The sequence below is a fragment of the Papio anubis genome, chromosome 20 (assembly GCF_008728515.1).
Source record: "Papio anubis isolate 15944 chromosome 20, Panubis1.0, whole genome shotgun sequence".
In the NCBI taxonomy this organism is placed as follows: Eukaryota; Metazoa; Chordata; class Mammalia; order Primates; family Cercopithecidae; genus Papio; species Papio anubis.
In genome coordinates, this window is record NC_044995.1 from 23,353,115 (window position 1) to 23,379,736 (window position 26,622).

Here is a 26,622-nt window from a genome sequence, read left to right on the forward strand (position 1 = left end):
TGTCTCTACTAAAAATAAAAAAAATAGCCGGATGTGGCAGTGCACGCCTATAATCCTGGCTTCTCAGAGGCTGAGGCAGAATTGCTTGAACCAGGGAGTCAGAAGTTTCAGTAGCCGAGATCACACCACTGCAACTCCGGCCTGGCTGACAGAGCGAGACTGTGTCTCAGAACAAACAAACAAAAAATGAAGACAGTATAAAATCTAGTATAAATATACGTGATGAACCAAGATAAGTTTAAAAGTTAAATGCCTTTGATTTTATAGTTAATTTTCAGTAATTCCGCGTAGTCACATTTCATAGACAGGCAAACATTAACAAGATATGTTATTAAATTCAACTGAACAGACATTGAGCAAGGATATTTTAGTGGGTCACCATAATTTTCCTAAGAAACATTAAAAGGACATTGTTAGGACAATACCTTTCCAATGTTGGCTAATTATTTCCTCATTTATTTGCCAAGGAACAAAAAGTATATACAAATACTTTTTGGGATTAAGGCCAAAATCGACCCTGTAAGGGGAAACCACTATGCACACACAGAGATCCTGTGCACTGTACTTACGTTGGACTGCAGTCCATTTCCTAGCTGGAGGTGACAAACTGAAACAGAAAAATCCATATTAAAACAAAGTAATATACCAGTCTCCTTTTAAGGTTGTATTTCCTTTTTTTTTTTTTTTTTTGGACACAGAGTCTCCCTCTCTCACCCAGGTTGGAGTGCAGTGGCATGATCTCAGCTCACTGCAATCTCTACCTCGTAGGTTCAAGCGATTCTTGTGCCTCAGCCATCTGGGTAGCTGGGATTACAGGCGTGCACCATCACACTTGGCTAATTTTTGCATTTTTTTTTTTTTTTTTTTTGAGACGAAGTCTTGCTCTGTCGCCCGGGCTGGAGTGCAGTGGCCGGATCTCAGCTCACTGCAAGCTCCGCCTCCCGGGTTTACGCCATTCTCCTGCCTCAGCCTCCCGAGTAGCTGGGACTACAGGCGCCCGCCACCTCGCCCGGCTAGTTTTTTGTAGTTTTTTTAGTAGAGACGGGGTTTCACCGTGTTAGCCAGGATGGTCTCGATCTCCTGACCTCGTGATCCGCCCGTCTCGGCCTCCCAAAGTGCTGGGATTACAGGCTTGAGCCACCGCGCCCGGCCTGCATTTTTTTAAAGAAAGACAGGGTTTCATCATGTTGACCAGGCTGGTCTTGAACTCCTGGTCTCAAGTAATCTGCTCACCTTGGCCTCCCAAAGTGCTAGAATTACAGATGTGAGCCACTGCACCTGGCCCCTAGGCCAATTTTGAAGGCACTCTATTGTATCATTCTCCATAACTCAATTTTAGAATCGATTTCTTCAAGATGAAAGCCAACACCACCATCCCTCAGAATTGCAATACATCTCCAAAAATGGAGATCCAACTATGAAGTAAGTGCCCCTCTTGCCTCATGCCTGTAATCCCAGCTCTTCAGGAGGCTGAGGTGGGGGATCGCTTGAGCCCAGGAGTTCGAGGCTAGCCTGGGCAACATAGTGAAACCCCATCTCTACAAAAAATAGGAAAATTAGCCAGGCGTGGTGGTGCACACCTGTAGTCCCAGCTACTCAGAAGGCTGAGGTGGGAAGATCACTTGAGCCAGGGAGGTCGAGACTGCAGTAAGGGCAACAGAAAGAAGTCCTGTCTCAAAACACAAAAACAAAACAAAATGCTAAGTGAAATGCTTCTTTTTAAGGAGAAATAACTTTGAGACAGTTCAGAGAAGGGTTTACGCGCCTTTTCATTGCGGGCATGAGACTGCTCAAAAAGTAGGTGGGTCCCGGGGGAAACTCAGTCGGAAAATAGCTCCCTGGATTTGGGAACCTTGAGTCACCTATGGAATGTGTGTTTCCTGGTGCTGGTCCTCTGCGGGGCACCAGGGTGGTTGGAGGGGAAGCATCAGTGTGTGAAACCTCGCTGGCTCTTCCCTTTGTGACGCCCCATGCCTGGCTTACCTGTGGGCTTCTATACAGTTTTTATTGTTTGTTTGTTTTATATTTTTTTATTTCTATTTATTTTTTTTGAGACAGAGTCTTGCTTTGTTGCTCAGGCTGGAGTGCAGTGGCGGGATCTCAGCTTACTGCAACCTCTGCCTCCCAGGTTCAAGCAATTCTCCTGCCTCAGCCTCCTGAGTAGCTGGGACTACAGGCACATGCCACCACGCCTAGCTAATTTTTTGTATTTTTAGTAGAGATGGGGTTTCACCATGTTAGCCAGGCTGTTCTTGAACTCCTGACCTCGTGATCCACCTGTCTCGGCTTCCCAAAGTGCTGGGATTACAGGCGTGAGCCACCGTGCCCGGCCCCGTTTTATTATTTTTTTGAAATGGAGTCTCTCTCTGTCGCCCAGGCTGGAGTATAGTGGCACGATCTCAGCTCACCACAACCTTGCCTCCCAGGTTCAAGCGATTCTCCTGCCTCATCCTCTTGAGTAGCTGGGACTACAGGCACGTGCCAACTTGCCCAGCTAATTTTTTGCATTTTTAGTAGAGACGGGGTTTCACCATGTTGGCCAGGCTGGTCTTGACAGAAGCAGCGTCCTGAGTCAGCATCACAGGGAGGTCTCCTGGAGGATGCAGGTGGAACTGCTCCCCTGACAGACTGTGCCATCCAGGGCCATGGGCTCCTTGTCTCTGCTGTCCCCCAGCACACCATTCCTCGGCTTCTCAGGAAACAGGCTGGTGTCCACGAGATGGTCCTGCAAACACAGAGCCAAAGGGGTGGAACTGGTGAAGATGAGCCACCACACCTGGCCTCCTGTGCAGTTTTGAATGCCCAGTCAATATGACAGCTAATGGAAGGTTCTCCCAGCCTATGCTCTGGTGTTCACTTCTAGTGTTTTGTCCAAAAGGTTCAAGTTCTGGAGGAGGCAAGATGGGTCCAAGCTTTGGTAATAAATGTTGGCCGTTCCACACTCGCATTTGCTGTGCCAAAGAGCAGGGACATGCAACACAGGGCTTCCCACAGAGTGAACCGAAGGCCCCTGGGGTGGTCCGTGGGCTCTAGAGTGGTCAATCACTGCCTTGTGTCATTGGGAAGAGGGAGAGCTGTGCAGATTCAACACGACACCATGCATTTGGGTCCTGCGCTCTTCTGTTTTCAAAGTAGATTGTTTCTTTCTTTGCATGGTTGATCTTTTTTTTTTTCTTTCTGAGATGGAGTCTTGCTCTGTCACCCAGGCCTAGAGTGCAGTGGTGTGATCTTGGCTCACTGCTACCTCCACCTCCCGGTTGAAGCGATTCTCCTGCCTCAGCCTCCTGAGTAGCTGGGATTACAGGTGCACACTACCATGCCCAGGTAGTTTTTGTATTTTTAGTAGAGACGGGGTTTTACCGTATTGGCCAGGCTGGTCTCGAACTCCTGACCTCAGGTGATCTGTCCACTTCAGCCTCCCAAAGTGATGGGATTATAGGTGTGAGCCACCACGCCCAGCCTGCACTATTCTGTTTTCAAAGTAGATTGTTTCTTTCTTATCACGGTTGATCTTTACAGTCTTCTAGGAGGTAGGCGGGAAAGAAAGAACCTTATGGTGCAGATGAAAAACTCAGGGAGGCCTGAGGTCACCTAGAGGGCGCTGTCAGTGTCACATTGGGGCTGGGGTGTCCTGGAGCTCGGCTCAGGATGCTTACTCCTCCTCTTGTTGCCTGGACAGCCGCAAACCTGGCTTCCCGCCCTGCATAGCCTGGAGGAGCCTTCAGCAGGATCCGACTTTCCTTGCCTCTGGGATGGGTCTCACCTGCTGTAGCACAGCTGTGCCGCAGAGCGAGGTTCAGCTTACAGCTGCATTGTCCCCTCGCCCTGCCCAGCCTTTCTGGCCTTCTTGTGGGCCTGGGCTGAGCAGCCCTAGGAGGTCTCCTGTTACAGGTCAGGGAGCTAAATCCCTGTTTGCAAAACACAGCCTGAGCTCCGTTCACTTCCTGCTGGCCCTGCCCCTAGGAATGCAGGCCCACGGAGCACTCCCTGGGTGACCTGTGGTTACTGAGTGGTCAGCTGGGAGAGAGGAGGTGGAGGGTGTCTGGTCCTGGGCTGGGAGGCAGGTGCACTCTGTTGGATGGGGCTCCTGAGGGGAGCAGAGGAGGAGGGGGTGAGGAGCTGACAAAGGAGGCGCAGGGCAGCAGGGTGGTACACCCAGGTGGGAGCAGCAAGTGCACCGGGCACAGAACCTGGCACAGGATAGACTCTCAGCACAGCTGCCTCAAAGAAGCATTGCGACTGGGCTGGACGCAGAGGCTCGTGCCTGTCATTCCAGCACATTGAGAGGCTGAGGTGGGCAGATCACTTGAGATCAGGAGTTTGAGACCAGCCTGGCCAACATGGCGAAACCCCATCACTACTAAAAAAATAGACAAAAATTAGCCGGGTGTGGTGTCGCGTGCCTGTCATCCCAGCTACTCGGGGGGCTGAGGCAAGAGAATTCCTTGAACCCAGGAGGAGGAGGTTGCAGTGAGCTGAGATTGCGCCATTGCACTCCAGCCTGGACAACAAGAGCAAAATGCCATCTCAAAAAAAAAAAAAAAAGAAGCATTGAGGTGTTGAGAGTGGAAAATAAATCAGTGTCAAGATACCAGGGGCATGATGTGTTAGGCGGGGTGGTCCAGCAGTCTTAGGGAGCTGGGGTCAGTTTTAGAGCAGAGGGTGGGGCATGACCAGAGTCATCCTTATGGAAAATGAGCCCGTCAGCTAGGTGAGTACTGGATGGGGCATGGAGAGGCCGCACACCTGAGCTGGGCTGCTGGGGACAAGGCCGTGGGATACCCAGGGGTCTGGTTTGGGGTGTTCATACATACCTTGTTGTGTTCCTCATAGGGAGGCATTTACGATTCCCCTGATTCCTCTTGGCCTGAAGGAAACGAAAGACGTCGACTTTTCAGTTGTCCTCAAGGTAAATCTCAAAGCCATGGGCACCGGACTCAGTGTTTAAAATGGAAATAGACCATTTGCAGTGGCGCATGCCTGTAGTCCCAGTTACTTGGGAGGCTGAGGCAAGAGGATCACTTGAGCCCAGGAGTTGGAGGCCGCAGTGAGTTGTGATCATACCACTGCACTCCAGCCTGGGCAACCAAAAAAAAAAAAAAAGAAAAAAAAAGGAGATAGAGAATATGTATCTCTTGCAATGGCCTTAGGCTCAACAGGCAGAGTCAGTTGATATCTACAGAGTGGACCCTGAGGCCCTTCTCAGCCAGCTACATGCATAATTTGTGCGTTTATTCCTGCCAGATTTTTGTTGTGGCCTTTAATGACTTCTGAAGCTCCTCCTGGGTCTTAGACAAGGCAGATTGGAAACCCAGGCCGGCCTTCCCCAAGAGGCCAAGTCAAAGAGGGTCTGTAGTGGATATGCTTTGAAATTTAAAACTTATATCCTCTTTTATTAATAGTATCTTTTTTTCTTAAATCATGTAACCAGTTTAGGCTATGTTTTTGGAAGAATAGCTAAAGTTTTTTTCTCTAACATTTTATTATGAAAGTTTCCAAACTTTTCAAAAAATTCTAAGAATTTTATAGCAAACTCCTGTGTACTCACTTCCTCCAGGAGCATACTGCCAGCATTGCTTCCTCACATATTTGTCCATCTGTGCATTTTTGTGTCTGTTAGGTTGGTTCAAAGGTAATTGCAGTTTTTGCCATTGAAAGTAATGGCTAGGCCGGGCGCGGTGGCTCATGCCTGTAATCCCAGCACTCTGGGAGGCCGAGGCGGGTGGATCATGAAGTCAGGAGTTCCAGACCAGCCTGGCCAAGATGGTGAAACCCCGTCGCTAATAAAAAATACAAAAATTAGCCGGGCACGGTAGTGGGCGTCTGTAATCCCAGCTACTCGGGAGGCTGAGGCAGGAGAATCGCTTGAACCCAGGAGACGGAGTCTGCAGTGAGCCGAGATCACACCACTGCACTCTAGCCTGGGCAATAGAGGAAGACTCCATCTCAAAAAAAAAAAAAAAAAAAAAAGAAAGTAATGGCTAAAGGCCTGTAATCCCAGCACTTTGGGAGGCTGAAGCAGTCGGATCACTCGAGCTCAGGAGTTCAAGACCAGCCTGGCCAATGTGGTAAAACCCCTGTCTCTACTAAACGTACAGAAATTAGCTGGATGTGGTGGTGCACACCTGTAATCCCAGTTACTTGAGAGGCTGAGGCAGGTGAATTGTTCGAACCCAGGAGGTGGAGGCAGAGATTGCAGGGAGCTGAGACCATGCCACTGCCCTCCAGCCTGGGCGACAGAGCAAGATCCCGTCTCAAAAAAAAAAAAAAAATTAGCTGGGCATAGTGGCCTATGCCTGTAATCCCAGTTACTCAGGACGCTGAGCCACGAGAGAATCGCTTGAACCCAGGAGGCGGAGATGCAGTGAGCTGAGATTGTGCCACTGCACTCCAGCCTGGGCAACAGTGAAATTGCGTCTCAAAAAACAAACAGAAAAAGAAAATGAAGGTAATGGCTAGTATCATCAGTCTGTCTTATTTATGATGCAATTTCAAAGGAAATCAAAGATGTCAATTCATTCCCCTTAAATATTTGAATAACCAGAGTCTTTGCTTGTGTGCCCCCCTGCCACATTCCTGGGTATCTGGACTCCTCTTCTGTTTGGCAGATCCTCATAAGCCCACCTGTGTCTGGCACTGTGTTGGGTGCCGGAGGCCACAGCCCTGCCTGCGGGGCCCTTGGGTCCATGGGGGATTCAAGTGGGAAGTGGAAGAGGTGCTTCAATGGAGAACACAGGAGAGTCCGTGCCGCCAGGCTGGGGCCGGGAGACCATCCTGTGCCTGGATTACGCTCCTCTTCCTTCCCTCTTCAACTCTATCAGTTTGAGTTTTTAACCAGTCGCCTCCAAATTCCATCAAGGAGGGGAAAGAGGATGAGGTGCAGGGTGGCCCAAGTTTGCACAAAAATAGATGTGACTTGCCACTGGTCTGTGGGACTCAAAACAATCCACGTGTCTGGAAATGTCTGTTGCTGCTATTGTAGAAGTTTCTTTACGATTTAATTTGTCTGTTGCTTGATGCTGGACTACAAGAATGAGCTTTTTTTTTGAGATGGAGTTTCACTCTTGTTCCCCAAGCTGGAGTCCAATGGTGCGATCTCAGCTCACTGCAACCTCCGCCTCTTAGGTTCAAGCGATTCTCCTGCTTGAGCCTCCCAAGTAGCTGGGATTACAAGCATGTGCCACCATACCCAGCTAATTTTTACTAGTAGAGATACGGGTTTCACCATGTTGGCCAGGCTGGTCTTGAACTCCTGACCTCAGATGATCCGCCCACCTCAGCCTCCTAAGATGCTGGGATTACAGGCGTGAGCCACTGCATCCGGCCAAGAATGCAAGCATTTTAAAGGAAGAGTCTCTTGGAGAAACTTAGGAATTTTATAGGCATTTTTAAGGATTCAATTGGGTCATGTGCTGAATTCCACATTAAAGCAAATGAAAATATTCACATATTGTGGCCATGGCCAACTGCCATTCGGCACAGGCTTCCAACCATGTCATTTTAGCCTAAAAGAGTCTCTACAAATGTCAATCATATGAAAATGAGAACGTTTGAGGGACTCTCTGTTGTATTTTTTCTCTTTCATATTTGAGAGAAACACAGGCACTGCAGAAGTGGTTCAGCAGACTGAATTAGGGCAATTCCATTTCAAATCTGACCTGGGTGTTCGTGTGATATTTTATAATCAGTGAAGCTTCACAGTGTGATTTGGTTTTATTTTATTTAATTAATTAATTTATTTATTTAGTGAGTCTTGCTCTCTCGCTCAGGCTGGAGTGCAGTGGTGCAATCTTAGCTCACTGTAACCTCCGCCTCCTGGGTTCAAGCGATTCTCCTGCTTCAGCCTCCTGAATAGCTGGGACTACAGGGCACCCACCACCACGCCCAGCTAATTTTTATATTTTTAGTAGAGACAGCGTTTCACTATGTTGGCCAGGCTGGTCTCAAACTCCTGACCTCAAGTGATCCACCCGCCTCGGCTTCCCAAAGTGTTAGGATTACAGGTATGAGCCATTGCACCCGGCCGATTTTGTTTTATTTTAAAGAAATAGGCCGGGCGCGGTGGCTCAAGCCTGTAATCCCAGCACTTTGGGAGGCCGAGACGGGTGGATCACGAGGTCAGGAGATCGAGACCATCCTGGCTAACACGGTGAAACCCCGTCTCTACTAAAAAAATACAAAAAACTAGCCGGGCGAGGTGGCTGGCGCCTGTAGTCCCAACTACTCGGGAGGCTGAGGCAGGAGAATGGCGTAAACCCGGGAGCCTGGGAGACAGAGCGAGACTCCGTCTCAAAAAACAAAAACAAAACAAAACAAAAGAAATAGGGCCAGGCGCAGTAGCTCACACCTTTAGTCCCAGCTACCTGGTAGGCTGAGGTGGGGGGACTGCTTAAGCCCCAAGAGGTCGAGGCTGCAGTCAGCTATGATTGAGCCCCTGCACTCCATCCTGGAAAACAGAATAATACTTTGTCTCAAAAAAAAAAAAAAAAGATTTTTCAAATCAGTGAAAGAAAATGAAATAACATCTGTCCTTCAGTAAAGTTTAATAGTTTTCTGCTTAATTATATTAATTTTATCCCTAGAAATGTACTTTTGTTGCTATTGTGAAAGGTATTGTTTCTCTCTTAGGTTTTTTTTTTTTTTTTTTCTTTTCTGAGACAGTCTCATTGTGTTGCCCAGGCTGGAGTGCAGTGGTGCAATCTTGGCTCACTGCAACCTCTGTCCCCCAGGTCCAAGTGATTCTCCTGCCTCAGCCTCCTGGGTTGCTGGGATTACAGGCACCTGCCACCATACCCATCTAATTTTTTGTATTTTTAGTACAGACAGGGTTTCACCATGTTGACCAGGCTGGTCTCAAACTCCTGACCTCAAATATCCCGCCAGCCTCAGCCTTGAAAACTGCTGGGATTACAGATGTGAGCCACCGCACCTGACTGTCTAAGTTTTTCTAATTGGTTATTGCTTGTATAAGAAAGGAAGAATATTGACTTTTCTTTTTTACTATTGACTTTTATATGTTAACTTCTTTGCCACTTTATTGAATTCTTATTAATTTCATAATGTTTCAGTTGATGCTGTTGGGTTTTATAAACATGCTGTTACGTTGCAAAAAATTATTTTGATTGTTCCTTTCTAATATTTTATGTCTCTTATTTTTCTTAATGTGTAGGCTAGAGAATGTTTGGAATTAGGCTAAGTAATAACAGTGATGGTGGAAATTCTCATTTTGTTCCTAATGTTTACAGTGGGTTTCAGTTAGGATTTTTGTTTTTTGTTTTGTTTTGTTTTTGTTTTTGAGACGAAGTTTCGCTCTGTCATCCAAGCTGGAGTGCAATGGCTCAATCTCAGCTTACTGCAACCTCCGCCTCCTGGGCTCAAGCGATTCTCCTGCGGCAGCCTCCTGAGTAGCTGGGATTACAGGCACCTGCCAGCATGCCCGGCTAAATTTTGTATTTTTAGTAGAGACGGGGGGTTTCACCATGTTGGCCAGGCTGGTTTTGAACTCCTGGCCAGGAGTCTGAGACCGTCCTAGGCCACATAGGAAGACTCTGTCTTTATGAAAAATAACAATATTAGCTGAGTGTGGTGGCGCACAGCTAGAGTCCCATCTACTGGAGAAGCTGAAGTGGGAGGATGACTTGAGCCCAGGAGTTCGAGGCTGCAGTGGCTATGATTGCACCATTGTACTCCACCCTGGGCAACAGAGTGAGATCCTCATCTCTTAAAAAAAGAAAAAGAAGGCACAGCGGAGTTGTATATTTAGTACAAATCCATTTTTGTAGGACAAGTGTTTGTCTGTTTGTGTGTCTGTGCATTGAAAACACAAAAACAGGAGGAGCTTTAATGTAGAAGTTGTGTAAAGAGGTTACTCACAGTCATTGGGAAGACGTAATTGAGCAATCTACGTGATCACCTTTCTTGCAGCTTGGGGGAGCCAGCACTTGTAGGGGCAGGGCAACAGGGCAAAACCCAATCTCTATTAAAAAATACAAAAATGAAATTAGCTGGATGTGCTGGCACATGCCTGTGGTCCTAGCTACTTGGGAGGCTGAAGTAGGAGGATTGCTTGAGCCCAGAGAAGTCAAGGCTGCAGTGAGCCGAGATCGCGCCGCTGCACTCCGGCCTAGGTGACAAAGTGAGATCCTGCCTCAAAGATAAAATAAAATAAAATGCCTTTATAACATGGTTAAGGGTCTTCTTGGCAAAGGAAACCCATGTCTGGGGACTGTTATGACAATCCTACCCTCAGGGTCTGTGCTGGGAAACTTGTCCAGGTCCTGAGGGAGGCCCGGAATTGCAAGTGTGAGACCCTGAATATCTGCGGTGTTTGCAGTATAGTTGAATGTATAAGTCACAGGCTGGTCTGGAACTCCTGGGCTCAAGTGATTTACCTGCCTGGTCTTCCCAAAGTGCTGGGATTACAGATGGGAGCCACGGTGCGAGGGCACAAAGACATTTTTAAGCAAAAAATTAACTTCAACTCTTCGTTTTTACTGAAGCAACACAACATTTAAAAACATTGGCGTGGAGTGCAGTGGCTCACACCTGTAATCCTAGCACTTTGGGAGGCTGAGGCAGATGGATTGCTTGAGCCCAGGAGTTCAAGACCAGCCTGGGCAATGTGGTGAAACCCCGTCTCTACCAAAAATTAGCTGGGCGTGGTGGCACATGCCCATAATCCCAGCTACTTGGGAGGCTGAATCACAAGAATTGCTTGAGCCTGGGAGGTGGAGCCTGGGCAACAGGAGTAAAACCCTGGTTAAAAAAAAAAAAAATTAAAAAATTAAAAAAAAATCTATGGCCTGGCGCGGTGGCTGACGCCTGTAATCCCAGCACTTTGGGAGGCCAAGGTGGATGGATCACCTGAGGTCAGAAGTTTGAGACCAGCCTGGCCAACATGGTGAAACTCTGTCTCTGCTAAAAATATAACAGTTAGCTGGGCGTTGTGGCAGGTGCCTGTAATCGCAGCTACTTAGGAGGCTGAGGCAGGAGAATTGCATGAACCTGGGAGGCGGAGGTTACAGTGAGCCGAGATTGTGCCACTGTACTCCAGCCTGGGCGACCAAAAACACTACATAAAATTAAGAAAACAAATGCCCCCACTTTGAAAATCACTATAGTGTTCTGTCTCCTATAAGTTTTTCTTTATTCGGCCTTTTTAAAAACGGGTTCACAATTGACGTATTACTGTTATGCACATATATGGTTTTCAATCACATTTTATAGTATCTGACCTCATTTTTCTTAAAGGATTTTATCCTGGAACATTACAGTGAAGATGGCTATTTGTATGAAGATGAAATTGCAGATCTTATGGATCTGAGACAAGTAAGTTTTTGTGTACAGTAGAGAGGGGAGGGTGGCTTTTCCGAGTCTTTAGGGTACCCCAAGATTGCATGCTTGTGGTCTTAACAGAATTGCGGGCGGATGGAGGTGATGATTTGAGGGGTGCCGGATCACCCATGCCACTTGCTGCATAAGAAAACCGTAGAAAGAGGCCAGGTGCGGTGGCTCACGCCTATGTAATCCCAGCACTTCACTTTGGGAGGTTGAGGTGGGTGGATCACTTGAGGTCAGGAGTTCCAGACCAGCCTGGCCAACATGGTGAAATCTCATCTCTACTAAAAATACCAAAATTAGCTGGGCATGGTGGTGCGTGCCTGTAATTCCAGCACTTTGGGAGGCTGAAGCGGGTGGATCACCTGAGGTCAGAAGTTTGAGACCAGACTGGCCAACATGGCAAAACCCCGTTTCTACTAAAAATACAAAAACGAGCCAGGCGTGGTGCAAATGCCTGTAATCCCAGCTACTTGGGAGGCTGAGGCAGGAGAATCACTTCAACCCGGTAGGTGGAGGTTGCAGTAAGCCAAGATCGTACCACTGCATTCCAGCTTGGGTGACAGAGCAAGACTTTGTTTCAAAAAAAAAAAAAAAAAAGGGAAAACCGTAGAAGGGGAGAGATCTGCCTCCTGGATTCCAGGATTTCTGACTTCCTCCCAGGTTCTTTCCACCCCTCCTAGAGTTTACAATGCCAGCAGTGAGGTCATCATACTGCAGAAATAGTTACAGGTTACCTGCTGGTGTGTACAGGGCACCTTCCAGGAAGGTCCGTCAGCCGTGTCCTCCTCTGCCTATGCCCTCTGGGGTTCTTTTCCTTGCAGGCTTGTCGGACGCCCAGCCGGGATGAGGCCGGGGTGGAACTGCTGATGACGTACTTCATCCAGCTGGGCTTTGTCGAGAGTCGATTCTTCCCACCCACGCGGCAGATGGGACTCCTGTTCACCTGGTAAGTGCCTGAGGCCTGTGCCGAAGCTTCACGTGCCACGGAGCCTCAGCATCACAGATGCCCCTCTGTGGGCGCCCCTGTGCGCCTCAGCCCCCTTTCCTATCTTGCATTTATCTGGGGAAGTCTAAAAATATGTCAATACATTGGTATTTATTTATGAAGGTGATCTGTGGGGAGATGGCTCCAACAGACTGTGGCCTCTTGCTTCTCAGAACAAGCGAGCCAAGGACAAGAGACATTTTTCTTGCTTGTTGTATCACTGGGGAAGCACGGGGCTCTGAAGTGGAATTAGCCAGAAGCGAGATTCTTGTCTCAGATTGGATGGGGGGGGCATGTATGGGTATGTGTGAGTGAGAGACAGAGAGGGAAGTAGAGAGAAAGAGAAAATCAGGTGTTGTCCAGTGAGACAAAAGCACCAACAGAAATAGATCAGGTTTCTTTTGAAACGGGGTCTCGCTATGTTGCCCAGGCTCGTCTTGAATTCGTGGGCTCAGGTGATATTTCTGCCTCAGCCTCCTGAGTAGCTGGGACTATAGGCATGAGCTACTTGCTCAGTTTAGATCAGATTTAAAAAATGGAAGTAGAACATTGGATTCTTCTCCACAATTGATATTTGCAGACAAGATCAGGCTCGTCAGGGTGGTATGACTGTAGACCCAATTGGTATTTTCAAAGATTAGTATAGTTTAAATACTTGGGAGGCCGGGTACAGTGGCTTACGCCTATAGTGCCAACACTTTGGGAGGCTGAGGCGGGCAGATCACTTGAGCCCAGGAATTTGAGACCAGCCTGGGCAACATGGCAAAACCCCCTATCTACAAACAATACAAAAATTTGCTGGATATGATGGTATGCACCTGTAGTCCCAGCTACTTGTGAGGCTGAGGCGGGAGAATCACTTGAGCCTGGGAGGCAGAGGTTGCAGTGAGCCGAGATCGCACCACCGCACTCCAGCCTGGGTGATAGGAGTGAAACCCTGTTTCAAATAAGAAAAAAAGGCTGGGCGCGGTGGTTCACACCTATAATCCCAGCACTTTGGGAGGCTGAGGCAGGCAGATCATGAGGTCAGGAGTTGGAGACCAGCCTGTCCAATATGGTGAAACTCTGTTTCTACTAAAAAATACAAAAATTAGCCGGGCATGGTTGCGCATGCCTGTAGTCCCAGCTACTTGGGAGGCTGAGGCAGGAGAATCGCTTGAACCCGGGAGGCAGAGGTTGCAGTGAGCCGAGATCGCGCCACTGCACTCCAGCCTGGGTGACAGAGTGAGACTCTGTCAAAAAAAAAAAAAAAAAAAAAACACCTAAAAAAAGTACTTTGGAGGTGCTACACCCCTTCTCTGAGTGTCATTAGGAGTGTCAGTGAAAGGAGAACATATCCTAGAAGGTCAGGGGTGTATCAGAGTCAAATGTTTCTACAGCTGATAGATGGCTACTGATGCCTTCCTCATGTAAAGCAAAGGAAAGGGGGATTACTTTGCATAACAATGCACCAGGCTGTCTGCATGGCCAAAAAGTGAAAGGTGGTTTCTCCTTAGTCATGAATTAGGGAGAAGCTGTCTGCACACCCCTTGGTTCATGAGTAAACTTTAAAACAAGTCCTAGGGCTAGGTGCGGTGGCTCATGCCTGTAATCCTAGCACTTTGGGAGGCCGAGGTGGGTGGATCGTCTAAGGTCAAGAGTTTGAGACCAGCCTGACCAACATGGTGAAACCCTGTCTCTACTAAAAATACAAAAATTAGCCAGGCATGGTGGGGGGTGCCTGTAATCCCAGCTACTTGGGAGGCTGAGGCAGGAAGGAAAATTGCTTGAACCCGGGAAGCGGAAGCTGCAGTGAGCCAAGATGGTGCCACTGCACTCTAGCCTGGGCGAAAGAGCAAAACTCTTTCTCAAAAAATAAAAATAACTAACTAACTAAATAAATAACTAAATAAAACAAGTCCTAGGCTGGGTGTGGTGACTCACATCTGGAATCCCAGCATGTTGGGAGGCCAAGGTGGGTGGATCACTTGAGCCCAGGAGTTTGAGACCAGTCTAGGCAGCACAGTGAGACCCCATCTCTTTTTTTTTTTTTTTTTTTTTTTTTGAGACGGAGTCTCGCGCTGTGTCACCCAGGCTGGAGTGCAGTGGCGCGATCTCGGCTCACTGCAAGCTCCGCCTCCCAGGTTCAGGCCATTCTCCTGCCTCAGCCTCCGAGTAGCTGGGACTACAGGCGCCTGCCACCACGCCCGGCTAGTTTTTTGTATTTTTAGTAGAGACGGGGTTTCACCATGTTAGCCAGGATGGTCTCGATCTCCTGACCTCGTGATCCGCCCGCCTCGGCCTCCCAAAGTGCTGGGATTACAGGCTTGAGCCACCGCGCCCGGCCTGAGACCCCATCTCTACAAAACAATTAGAGAAAATTGGCCAGGCGTGGGTGGTGCGTGCCTGTAGTCCCATCTACTTGGGAGGCTCAGATGAGAGGATCACTTAAGCCCAGGAGGTCGAGGCTGCAGTGAGTCATGGTCATGCCACTGTACTCCAGCCTAGGCAATGGAGTGAGACTTTGAAAAAATAAAAAAGTAAAACAAATTGAAACAAATCCTGAGTTTTTAGATTTCAAAAAGAATTATGAGGGGTTAGTAATTGCCATATTTCATTTAGGAGAAGCCATATATATACACATGTGTATATATATACACACACACACACACACATATACACATGTATATATGTGTGTGTATATATATATGTACACACTTTTTTTTTTTTTTGAGATGAAGTCTCACTCTATCACCCAGGCTGGAGTGTAGTGGTGTGATCTCAGCTTACTTCAACCTCTGCCTCCCAGTATCAAGCCATCTTCCCACCTCAGCCTCCCAGGTAGCTGGGATTAAAGGCACATGCCACCACCATGTATTTTTGGTAGAGACGGGGTGTCACTATGTTGCCCAGGCTGGTCTCAAACTCCTTAGCTCAAGCCATCCACCCGCCTTGGCTTCTAAAGTGCTGGGATTACAGGTGTGAGCCACCATACCTGGCCCCAATTTTTTTTTAAAGATAGGCTTTATTATTTAGAGTGGCACATTTTTTTCCTTACAAAGACCGGGTCTTATTGTGTTCCCCAGGCTGGTCTTGAACTCCTGGACTCAAGCTGTCAGCCTACCTCAGCCTCCCAAAGTGCTAGGATTACAGGCATGAGCCACTGCACCAGCCTGGTACTTTTTTTTTTTTTTTTTTTGAGACAGAGTCTCGCTCTGTCGCCCAGGCTGGAGTGCAGTGGTGCGATGTCGGCTCACTGCAACTTCCGCCTCCTGGTTTCAAGTGATTCTTCTGCCTCAGCCTCCTGAGTAGCTGGGACTACAGGTGTGCCCCACCATGCCCGGCTAATTTTTGTATTTTTAGTAGAGAAGGGGTTTTACCACGTTGGCCAGGCTGGTCTCAATCCCTGGCCTCATGATCTCCCTGCCTCGGCCTCCCAAAGTGCTGGGATTACAGGTATGTGCCACCTCACCTGGCTCTTTTTTTTTTTTATAATTGAGGAACTTACCTGACACATGATTATCACCCAGAGTCCATAGTTTCCATTAGGGTTCATTCCTGCACTTGTGTATTCTGTGGCTTTTGGCCAACATAGAATGACAGTGATCCACCTTTGCAGTGTCATACAGAAGAGTTTCACTGCTGGAAAAATCCCCTGTGCTCTGCCTGTTCCTTCCTCCCTCCCCCTAAGTCCTGGCACCCCCGATCTTTCTTCTATCTCCAGGGTTTTGGCTTTTTAGAACATTGGAATCATATAGCGTGCTGTGCAGTAGGTAGCAATGTTCTGGTTGGCTCTTTCACTTAGTAATGTGTCCTCTGCATCTTTTCATGGCTTGCTGGTGCATTTCTCCATTTTTAGTGCTGAGTAATATTCCATTGTCTGGATGTCCCATGGTGTGTTTATCCAGTTACCCTGTCAGATATTTTTGTGTGTGGCCGTGGTGGTCAGTGTGATTAGTGCTGTCATCTTGCTTGGAAACAAAAGCCTCAGTGCATGTGCATTCTTGAATTTTATTGAAGAAATGGGTTTTGTTGTTGCTGCCCAGGTTGGAACACAGTGGTGCCATCTCGGCTCACTGCAACCTCCACCTCTCGGGTTCAAGCAATTCTCCTGCCTCAGTCTTCTGAGTAGCTGGGATTACAGGCGCCCACCACCATGCCCGGCTAATTTTTGTATTTTTAGTGGAGATTGGGTTTCACCATGTTGCCAGGCAGGTCTCGAACTCGTGACCTCAGGTGATCCACCCACCTTGGCCTCCCAAAGTGCTGGGATTACAGGTGTGAGCTACCGCGCCTGGCCAACCCAGGGGTTTGACAGCGGTTTGGGTAACATAGTAAGACCGCATCTCTACAAAAATTTAAAAAAAAAAAAAAAAAAGGCAGGTATGATGGCATGCATACACCTGTAATCCCAGCTAGTCTCGTGAGACTGGGGTGAGAGGATCAATTGAGCCCTAAAGTTGGAGGCTGCAGTAAGCTGTGATGACACCACTGCACTCCAGCCTGGGCAACAGAATGAGATCCTGACTCTTAAAAAAAAAAAAAAGTTTTCCACTTGCATCCAAAAGTAACATTAACTAGCCAAGTAATGTGTATTCTCAGAATGCATTTCTTTCATGTAGGTATGACTCCCTCACTGGGGTTCCAGTCAGCCAGCAGAACCTGCTGCTGGAGAAGGCCAGTGTCCTGTTCAACACTGGGGCCCTCTACACCCAGATCGGGACCCGATGCGATCGGCAGACGCAGGCTGGGCTGGAGAATGCCATAGACGCCTTTCAGAGAGCCGCAGGTATGTCTCCGCCAGGGCTGACCAGACAGAGCCTTGGCCCCGCCCGGTGACACCAGGGGACCCCTTACTGAAGAGGGTCTACAGGTCATCCCCCGCAAGGGCCAGACCAGTCTCCAGCTCTGGTGTAACTTCCCATTAAGAAACTTGCTCGGTGGTTCAGACCTCAGTCTGGGATGGCTGATGTACATGGTGAATCCTGTGGCTGACGATTAATCTTTTCCAGACAAGTGGCCCCTGGGATGGCAGTGCATAACTGTTACTTTCAACACTGTCATGAAGAGCAGAATAACTTTCCCCAAACAGTGAAACTGTAGGCTTCCTTTTCTTGTATCAGGTGTACCTTATCAGTGTGTATTACTCTCTGTGCCTTTATTTATTTATTTATTTATTTATTTAATTGATGGAGTTTCGCTCTTGTCGCCCAGGCTGGAGTACAGTGGTGTGATCTCAGCTCGCTGCAACCTCCACCTCCCAGTTTCACGTGATTCTCCTGCCTCAGCCTCCTGATTTTTTAAAATTAATTTTTTTAATTAAAATTTTTTTAATTAAAAAAATAGGCCAGGCATGGTGGCTCATGCCTGTAATCCCAGCACTTTAGGAGGTTGAGGTGGGTGGATTGCTGGAGCCCAGGAATTTGAGATCAGCCTGGGCAACAAGGCAAAACTCAGTATCTACAACAAGTACAAAAATTAGCTGGGCCTCCTGAGTAGCTGGAGTTACAGGCACTCACCACCATGGCCGGCTAATTTTTGTATTTTTAGTAGAGAAAGGGTTTCACCATGCTGGCCAGGCTGGTCTCGAACTCCTGACCTCAGGTGATCTGCCTGCCTCAGCCTCTCAAAATGCTAGGATTACAGGTGTGAGCCACTGTGCCTGGCCCCTCTATATCACTTGCATTCTGCCAACTTCTCCAGCATGAAGTGGGTGTTCTCAACCCTTTGTCAAGTGATGCATTCAAAAGATGTCTCATAGCTCAGTTCTCTTCTTCTGGGAACTGTCTTTTGTTATTTTATTTTATTTATTTATTTATTTTTGAGATAGAGTCTTGCTCTTGTCACCCAGGCTGGAGTGCAGTGCACGATCTCTGCTCACTCCAACCTCTGCCTACTGGGTTCAAGTAATTCTTCCGCCTCAGCCTCCCAAGTAGCTGGGGTTACAAGCGCCTGCCACCATGCCTGGCTAATTTTTGTAGTTTTAGTAGAGATGAGGTTTTGCCATGTTAGCCAGGGCGGTCTCAAACACCTGAACTCAGGTAATCTTAATGTGAGAACGAGGTGTGGGGTTGAGGAGAAAAGCAGCCTAGTGCTTACACCTATAGAGGACCAGGGTCACCAAGACCCAGTGCTGTGAGCGAGCCTGGCCCAGCTCACACGTGCCTGCAGGTTCTGCCTTGCTCCCCCATAGCAGGGCCTGTATCAGGGTCAGACTACACGTGGGGATGGATGCAAGAGCAGGGCACAGTGTAGACTGCAGTGTGGTCCCAGGCTAGCTCTATAGCGTGTTGCCTTCTGGGCTGATCATCGACTTTCTGCTTTGGGGTGTGATCCCTATCCATCTGTATGGATCATTGTTTGATATCACTTTGCCCTGCAAGCTTGTGAAGAACCATAGCTTTGCCACTTTGACTCATTGTGAAATTTCTGATGTTACAATGATTGGTCCTACCAGCCTGGGCCACACAGGAAGACCCCGTCTCTACAAAATATTTAAAAATTAGCCAGGCATGGTGGTGTCCACCCATAGTTCCATCTACTCCAGAGGCTAAGATGGGAGGATCACTTAAGCCCAGGAGTTTGAGGCTGCAGTGAGCTAGGATTGCATCACTGCACTCTAGCCTGGGTGACAGAGTAAGACTCCGTCCCTAAAAAGAATTTTTTTTTTTTTTTAATTAAAAATATAGGCTGGGCATGGTGGGTCATGCCTGTAGTCCCAGCACTTTAGGAAGCTGAGGTGGGTGGATTGCTGGAGTCCAGGAATTTGAGATCAGCCTGGGCAACAAGGCGAAACTCAGCATCTACAAAAAGTACAAAAATTAGCTGGGCCTGGTGGTGCATGCCTGTAGTCTCAGCTACTTGGGAGGATGAGATGGAAGGATCAGCCGAGGCTGTGGTAAGCCAAGATCACGCCATTGCACTCCAGCCTGGGCGACAGAGCAAGACCCTGTCTCACAAAATAATTAATTAATTAAAAAAATAAAAGATTGGTCTCTTGGGATGAAGCGATATGCTAAGATTCCAAGTATAAGTTGATTTCTTTTGCTGTAAATCTTTTTTCTGGACTCATCTTTCTGAGGAATCTTAGGCAGGCACGCTGTATCCTGTCTCTGAGATTACAGTAATGGAGACAAACTATAGACAAAATGAAGTAAGAGGGAGAACGGTGGGGGAGTGTGAGGGAACCCCCAGGGAGCTCACAGCTCAAAACAGCAGGTGCCATCCCTCTGCAGGGTGGTTTTTTTTTTTTTTTTTTTTTTTTTGCTCAGCAACAAAACCAGAAGAACCAGTTGGATGGGACTCATATCAGAGGTTCTATTTCACTTCCAGATTGATTGTCAATTAGTGCTTTGGACAGTTAATTTACTAAACTATAAAGAAGTCAGTGGAGGGCTGCAGCATGAAAATTTCCATTGGAGCAGAGGGATTGAGGTTTTTTTGTTTTTGTTTTTGTTTTTGAGGCAGAATCTCACTGTCGCCCAGGCTGGAGTACAGTGGTGAGATCTTGGCTCACTGCAACCTCCGGCTCCCGGGCTCGAGCGATTCTCCTACCTCAGCCTCCTGAGTAGCTGGGATTATAGGTGTGTACCATCATGGCTGGCTAATTTTTATAATTTTAGTAGAGACAGGGTTTTGCCATGTTGGCCAGGCTGGTCTCGAACTCCTGACCTCAGGTGATCCGCCCGCCTCGGACTCCCAAAATGCTGGGATTACAGGCATAAACCACCACGCCTGGCCAGAATAGATCTTTCTTGAGGTACAGGGGAAAAGCTCTGGACTGCTGAATGACTCAGATCTTATGTGTGAGCCTGGCCACCGGTGAGCCCCTCAGTCCTTCTGCCTGCTCTCTGCTTTCACCTCCATGACTGTCGTGATGGAATTTTGTCCCAGGTGACATGAGTTGTGGGGAGCAGGCTGGTTTCTTTACTCAATAGAGATGCAAGTGTTTTGGAAGATAATCCGGTTTTTAAAAATTGAGTTAAAAGGCTGGGTGGGGTGGCTCACACCTGTTATCCCAGCACTTTGGGTGGCCGAGGCAGGCAGATCACCTGAGGTCAGGAGTTCAAGACCAAGCTGGCCAACATGGTGAAACCCTGTCTGTACTAAAAATACAAAAATTAGCCGGGTGTGATGGTGGTGGGCACCTGTAATCCCCACTAGTTGGGCGACTGAGGCAGAAGGATTGCTTGAACCTGGGAGGCTGAGGTTGCAGTGAGCCGAAATCATGCCACTGCACTCCAACCTGGGCATTAGAGTGAGACTCCGTCTCAATAAATAAATAAATAAATAAATAAATAGTGTTAAAATATACATATATAACTTAAAATGTACTATTTTAACCAGTTTTTTTTTTTTTTTTTTGACGGGGTCTCGCGCGCTGTGTCCCCCAGGCTGGAGTGCAGTGGCGCGATCTCGGCTCACTGCAAGCTCCGCCTCCCAGGTTCAGGCCATTCTCCTGCCTCAGCCTCCGAGTAGCTGGGACTACAGGCGCCCGCCACCACGCCCGGCTAGTTTTTTGTATTTTTAGTAGAGACGGGGTTTCACCATGTTAGCCAGGATGGTCTCGATCTCCTGACCTCGTGATCCGCCCGCCTCGGCCTCCCAAAGTGCTGGGATTACAGGCTTGAGCCACCGCGCCCGGCCTTTAACCAGTTTTTTTATTATAGTAACATAACTTAGAACATAAAATTACCATTTTAATGATTATCTTACATTTTTAAAATTTTAAAATTATCCTGCCAACCAGAAGCACATTTTAACCATTTTTAAGTGTGCAGTTCAATGGCATTAAGTGCATTTGTACATTTATAGTGTTGTGCAGCCATTACCACTAACCATCTCCAGAAGTTAAAAAAATTTTTTGTTGGTTAGGCAAGGTGGCTCACACCTGTAATCCCAGCACTTTGGGAGGCTGAGTCCTGAGGATCACTTGAATCCAGGAGTTGGAGACCAGCCTGGGCAACATAGGGAGACCCCATCTGTACAAAAAATTTTAAAATTAGCTGAATGTGGGATGGTGTATGGCTGTAGTCCCAGCTCTTCAGGAGACTGAGGTGGGAGGACTGCTTGAGCCCAGGAGTTTGAGGCTGCAGTGAGCCGTGATCATGCCACTGCACTCCAGTCTGGGCAACAGAGTGTGACCTTGTCTCAAAAACAAATACAATAAATACTTTTTTTTTTTTTTTTGAGTTGGCGCCTCACTCTATTGCTCAGGCTGGAGTGCAATGGCATGATTGATCTCGGCTCACTACAACCTCCGCCTCCCGGGTTCAAGTGATTCTCCTGCCTCAGCCTCCCGAGTAGCCAGGACTACAGGCGCCTGCCACCATGCCCTGCTAATTTTTATATTTTTAATAGAGACGGGGTTTCACCATGTTGGCCAGGATGGTCTCGATCTCTTGACCTCGTGATCCGCCCGCCTCGGCCTCCCAAAATGCTGGGATTACAGATGCGAGCCACCGCGCCCAGCCAAATAAATACACTTTTTAAAAGTATATACATTTTAAGAGACGGGGGGGTCTCAGTATGTTGCCCAGGCTGGTCTTGAACGCTTAACGTCAAGCAACCCTCCCACTTCAGCCTCCCTTATAGCTGGGATTACAGGCGGCAGCGCCTGTGCCCAGCTCTCTCCGGAACTTTTTCATCATCCAAAGCGAAGCTCTGCACTCAGTTAAGGAATAACTTCCCATTGCCCCCTTTCCCAGCCCCAGCTAACCTCTATTCTCCTTTCTGTTTCTGTGAATTTGACTATTCCGGGCACTTTATCTAAATGGAATCCTACAATATTGGTCCTTTTCTGACCGGCTTGTTTCACTTAGCATAATGTCCTTATTTACACTGTAGCATGTGTCAGAATTTCATTCCTTTTTAAGGCTGAAAAATAATTCCATTGTATGGCTAGGCCACATTGTGTTTAATCATTCATCCGCTCATGGACGTCTGGGTGGTTTCCACTTTTCAGCTCTTGGGAATAATGTTGCTATTAACACGGGTGTTCAAGTGTCATTTAAGCTCCCACTTTCAGTTGTTTGGGGATATATGTAGGAGTAGAATTGCTGGACCATATAATTGAGAATCAGATTTTTTTAATGTGTTACTGTAGGACACCGGTTCTTTATTTCCTTTTTTTTTTTTTTTTTTTTGGAGACGGAGTCTTGCTCTGTCACCCAGGCTGGAGTGCAGTGTTGAGATCTCAGCTCACTGCAACCTCTGCCTCCTGGGCTCAAGCGATCCTCCTGCCTCAGCCTCCAAAGGAGCTGAGACTATAGGCGCACGCCACCATGCCTGGCTAATTTTTGCATTTTTTATAGAGACAGGGTTTCACCATGTTGGCCACACTGGTCTTCAATTCCTGACACAAGTCATCTGCTCGCTTTGGCCTCCCAAAGCATTGGGATTACGGACATGAGCCACTGCACCTGGCCTCCTATCTTTCTGTACAGCAATGTGATGAAGTAAACATGAACCCGAACTCACGGGCAAAACATTTTCCACTTTTAGGGGTTTTAAACTACCTGAAAGAGACATTTACCCATACTCCAAGTTACGACATGAGCCCTGCCATGCTCAGCGTGCTCGTCAAAATGATGCTTGCACAAGCCCAAGAAAGCGTGTTTGAGAAAATCAGCCTTCCCGGGATCCGAAATGAATTCTTCATGCTGGTGAAGGTGGCTCAGGAGGCTGCCAAGGTAAGACTCCCTGGTTCCTGTGACTTTCCGGAGTGGGCGGGAGATGCTGGCACAGGAGCACTGGAAGTAGCAGGGCCTTCCCACGGGAGCTTGCCTGTGACCTGGGCATTGTGCCAGCTCCGGCCAGTACTGCTGGCTTGAGTTTTCTTGGCCAGTGTTGGTGTTTCAAATACGGATCACTGATTCCATCTGCAGCTTAACCTAAAAACCGGCATAATGACAGCAGCCTGATCCCCCTGTTAACTGTGACAATGACAGAACGAGGGGTTGCTTGGAGTTGCTCCCAGATTCTGAAGCGGCCCCTGGCAGGGGCTGTTGCATGGGAAGAAGAAAGAGCTCTTTCTCTGCAAATGGGTTCATGAGGGCCCTTGTGCCGGGCTGCGCCTTCCCAGTGCCCCTTCTATTTCAGGTGGGAGAGGTCTACCAGCAGCTGCACGCAGCCATGAGCCAGGTGCCGGTGAAAGAGAACATCCCCTACTCCTGGGCCAGCTTGGCTTGCGTGAAGGGCCACTACTACGTGGCCCTGGCCCACTACTTCACTGCCATCCTCCTCATCGACCACCAGGGTAAGGCCTGGGGGGTTCGGGGGTTTGGCCAGGGCTGTGGTCCAGCTGCCCCAGGGGTGATTCTGAGCTGAGTGAGAGCTAACTGCCTTCCCTGGAGATGCTCACAGGCTGAAGGCAGAGGATGGGAATGACCCATGACTGAGGCAGCTGCCGCACAGGCCATGCTGGGGTTAGGGGTTATAAGTTCCTTCGGAGGGAGGAAGAGGAGGCACCTTTAATTCGGCCTGGGTGCCAGAGGATGAATTTTCACGTGGGATTTAGAATCTAACAGAATGCCAAAAATGCTGGCATCAAGATAAGTAACATTTTAAGGTAATATTTTAAAAGAATCAAAATTAATGCAGGCTGGGTGCAGTGGCTCATGCCTGTAATCCCAGCACTCTGGGAAGCCAAGGCAGGCAGATCATTTGAGGTCAGGAGTTCAAGACCAGCCTGGCCAACATGGTGAAACCCCGTCTCTACTAAAAGTACAAGAATTAGCCGGGCATGGCGCGTGCCTCTAATCCTAGCTACTCAGGTGACTAAGGCAAGAGAATGGCTTGAGCCGGGGAGGTGGAGGTTGCAGTGAGCCGAGACTGCGCCGCACTCCAGCCTGGGCGACAGAGCAAGACTCCATCTCAAAAACAATAATAATAATAAAATAAAAATCAATGCAAAAAAAGTCTGTGATGATCGGAATTTTAATTTATTTTAGTTTAGTTTAGTTTAATTTAATTTAATTATTTTTAGAGATGGGGCTGGAGTGCAGCAGTATGATCATGGCTCACTGCCTTCTTGAACTCCTGGGCTCAAGTGATCCTCCCACTTCAGCCTCTCGAGTAGCTGGGACTATAGGCACATGCCACTACACCAGTTAATTAAAAAAAAAATTTTTTTTTTGGTAGAGATGGAGTCTCACTATGTTGCCTAGGTTGGTTTCAAACTCCTGGCCTCAAGCAATTGTCCTGCCTTGGCCTCCCCAAAGTGTTGGGATTACAGGCATGAGCCGCGGTGCCTGGCCAGGGATTTTTGATGTGATGAATACTAATCCAGGCAGCCTCCTGAGGATTAAAAAGACAGCCTCTGGAGCCAGACTTCCTGGGTTCATATCTCAGCTCTGCCATGAATGAGCTGTATGACCTTTGGCAAGTTACTTAACTGTCTTCTACCTCGATTTTCTCATCTGTAAAATGGGTATATGGAGAGAACCTACCTCACAGGCTGTCATGAAAACGAAGGGCCTGTACACAAAGCTCAATAATGCTTTGTATACTGTAGGTTCTCTAAAAGTGTGAGCCGCCACTCCTAGTACTAGGTAGTCTATTAGGCGAGATAAGATGTGGAAACAAATAGAAATACCATATAGTGCTTCAGTGATTGCTGCAGAGACATAAATGCGGCAGCAGGTGGACTCCGTGGTGCAGTCATGGATGGCTTCTCAGAGGTGGTGACATTTGAGTTCAACTTTTCCATCTGCACAGGAGGGAAGGGTCAGCCTAGAGGGAGGAAAGTGTCTGAGCACAGGAACAGAGGCTGAGGGTGCTGGGGAAGTGGAGAGTGGTTTTGTGAGGTTTGAGAGCAGGATGCACACCAGGGAGGGTACGGTTGAAGCAGGAAGGGGCTCTGCTGCTGGTGTGCAGGCCTGCAGAGGGGTGCAGGCCAGGCATGGCAGGGTCTGGGCTACGCTAGGAGGTTCTGTGTGGTGGGTGAGTCAGAGGAGGTAGTGTGTTGGGGCTCAGGGTCAAATTATTAACCTCGCTGGGCGTTTTGGCTCACGCCTATAATCCCAGCACGTTGGGAGGCCGAGACGGGTGGATCATGAGGTCAGGAGTTCGAGACCAGCCTGGCCAAGATGCTGAAACCTCGTCTCTACTAAAAATACAAAAATTAGCCGGGCGTGGTGGCATGCACCTGTAATCCCAGCTACTCGGGAGGTTGAGGAAGAATTGCTTGAACCCAGGAGGCGGAGATTGCAGTGAGCCGAGGTCACATCTCTGTACCCCAGTCTGGGTGACAGAGCAAGACTCCATCTCAAAAAATAAAAAATTATAAAATTATGAACCTCTGGAGTCTGGCTGGTCCCAATGAGCAAGAGCTTTGGGGTAGCCGGGCATGGTGGCTCACACATTTGATCCCAGCACTTTGGGAGGCTGAGGCAGGAGGATCGCTTGAACCCAGGGGTTTGAGACCAGCCTGGGCAACACAGCAAGTTTACAAACCTTGACAAAAAATTTTAAAAATTAGCCTGGCATGTAGTGGTGCATGTCTGTAGTCCTAGCTCCTCAGCAAGCTGAGGTGGGAGGATCACTTGAGCCCAGGAGTTCAAGGCTGCTGTGAACTATGATTGCGCCATTGCACTCTGGCCTGGGTGACAGAGTGAGACCACACGCCACCCTGAGTGACAGAGTGAGACTGTCTCAAAGGAAAAAAAGCCTAGAGGGCCAGACTGCCTGGGGTGTGGCCAGGGGCAGAAAGGAGACCCATGATCCCAAATGCCTTGTGAAACTGCAGAAGAACGGAAGCTGGAGACGTGATGGAAAGAGAAATCTCTACGTGGGTCTGTGGCCAGGTCCATGAGAGGGGATTTAACCTGTGGTTCTCTTTGCAGTGAAGCCCGGCACGGATCTGGACCACCAGGAGAAGTGCCTGTCCCAGCTCTACGACCGCATGCCAGAGGGGCTGACACCCTTGGCCACACTGAAGAACGATCAGCAGCGCCGACAGCTGGGTGCGTGTCCCCTGCATCCAGACGTGGGCCCCACTTGGTGCCCAGCTGGTCCTGCTAACAGCCACAGAGAGGTCCTGAAGAGGGCCTGGGAGAGGGCGGTGTTCTGAGTCATTGTGGCCACTTCGTGTTCAGAAGTCATGAGGCGCAGTCCCGAGCCTCAGAGGGCTTCCCAGGCTGTGTTCTCACAGGTTCCATAGCACCCAGGCCTCCCACTGTGGAGCCAGGACTTTAACCATCTCCCTCGGGGTCCACGGGGTGGCCTGTACCATGCTAATAGGGAAGGAGACCTTTGTTGATTTCCTTATGCATGGCTTAATTACCAAGAACACCTAATGACTGGTAATGAAGTGTCCT

General features: G+C 48.4%; 1 protein-coding gene across 2 annotated transcripts in view; it reads left to right on the forward strand.

The window, feature by feature from the left end:
* Positions 1–26,622, forward strand: part of RHPN2 (rhophilin Rho GTPase binding protein 2) — an 87,032-nt gene that overhangs the window by 41,592 nt on the left and 18,818 nt on the right. For both annotated transcript variants that reach the window (XM_003915290.2, XM_009194094.4), the window contains 7 exons: positions 4,834–4,909; positions 11,251–11,328; positions 12,162–12,286; positions 16,927–17,093; positions 22,808–22,995; positions 23,405–23,561; positions 26,149–26,268. In XM_003915290.2, the coding sequence (XP_003915339.2) occupies positions 4,834–4,909; positions 11,251–11,328; positions 12,162–12,286; positions 16,927–17,093; positions 22,808–22,995; positions 23,405–23,561; positions 26,149–26,268 (911 nt within the window). The remainder of the gene's footprint in view (positions 1–4,833; positions 4,910–11,250; positions 11,329–12,161; positions 12,287–16,926; positions 17,094–22,807; positions 22,996–23,404; positions 23,562–26,148; positions 26,269–26,622) is intronic.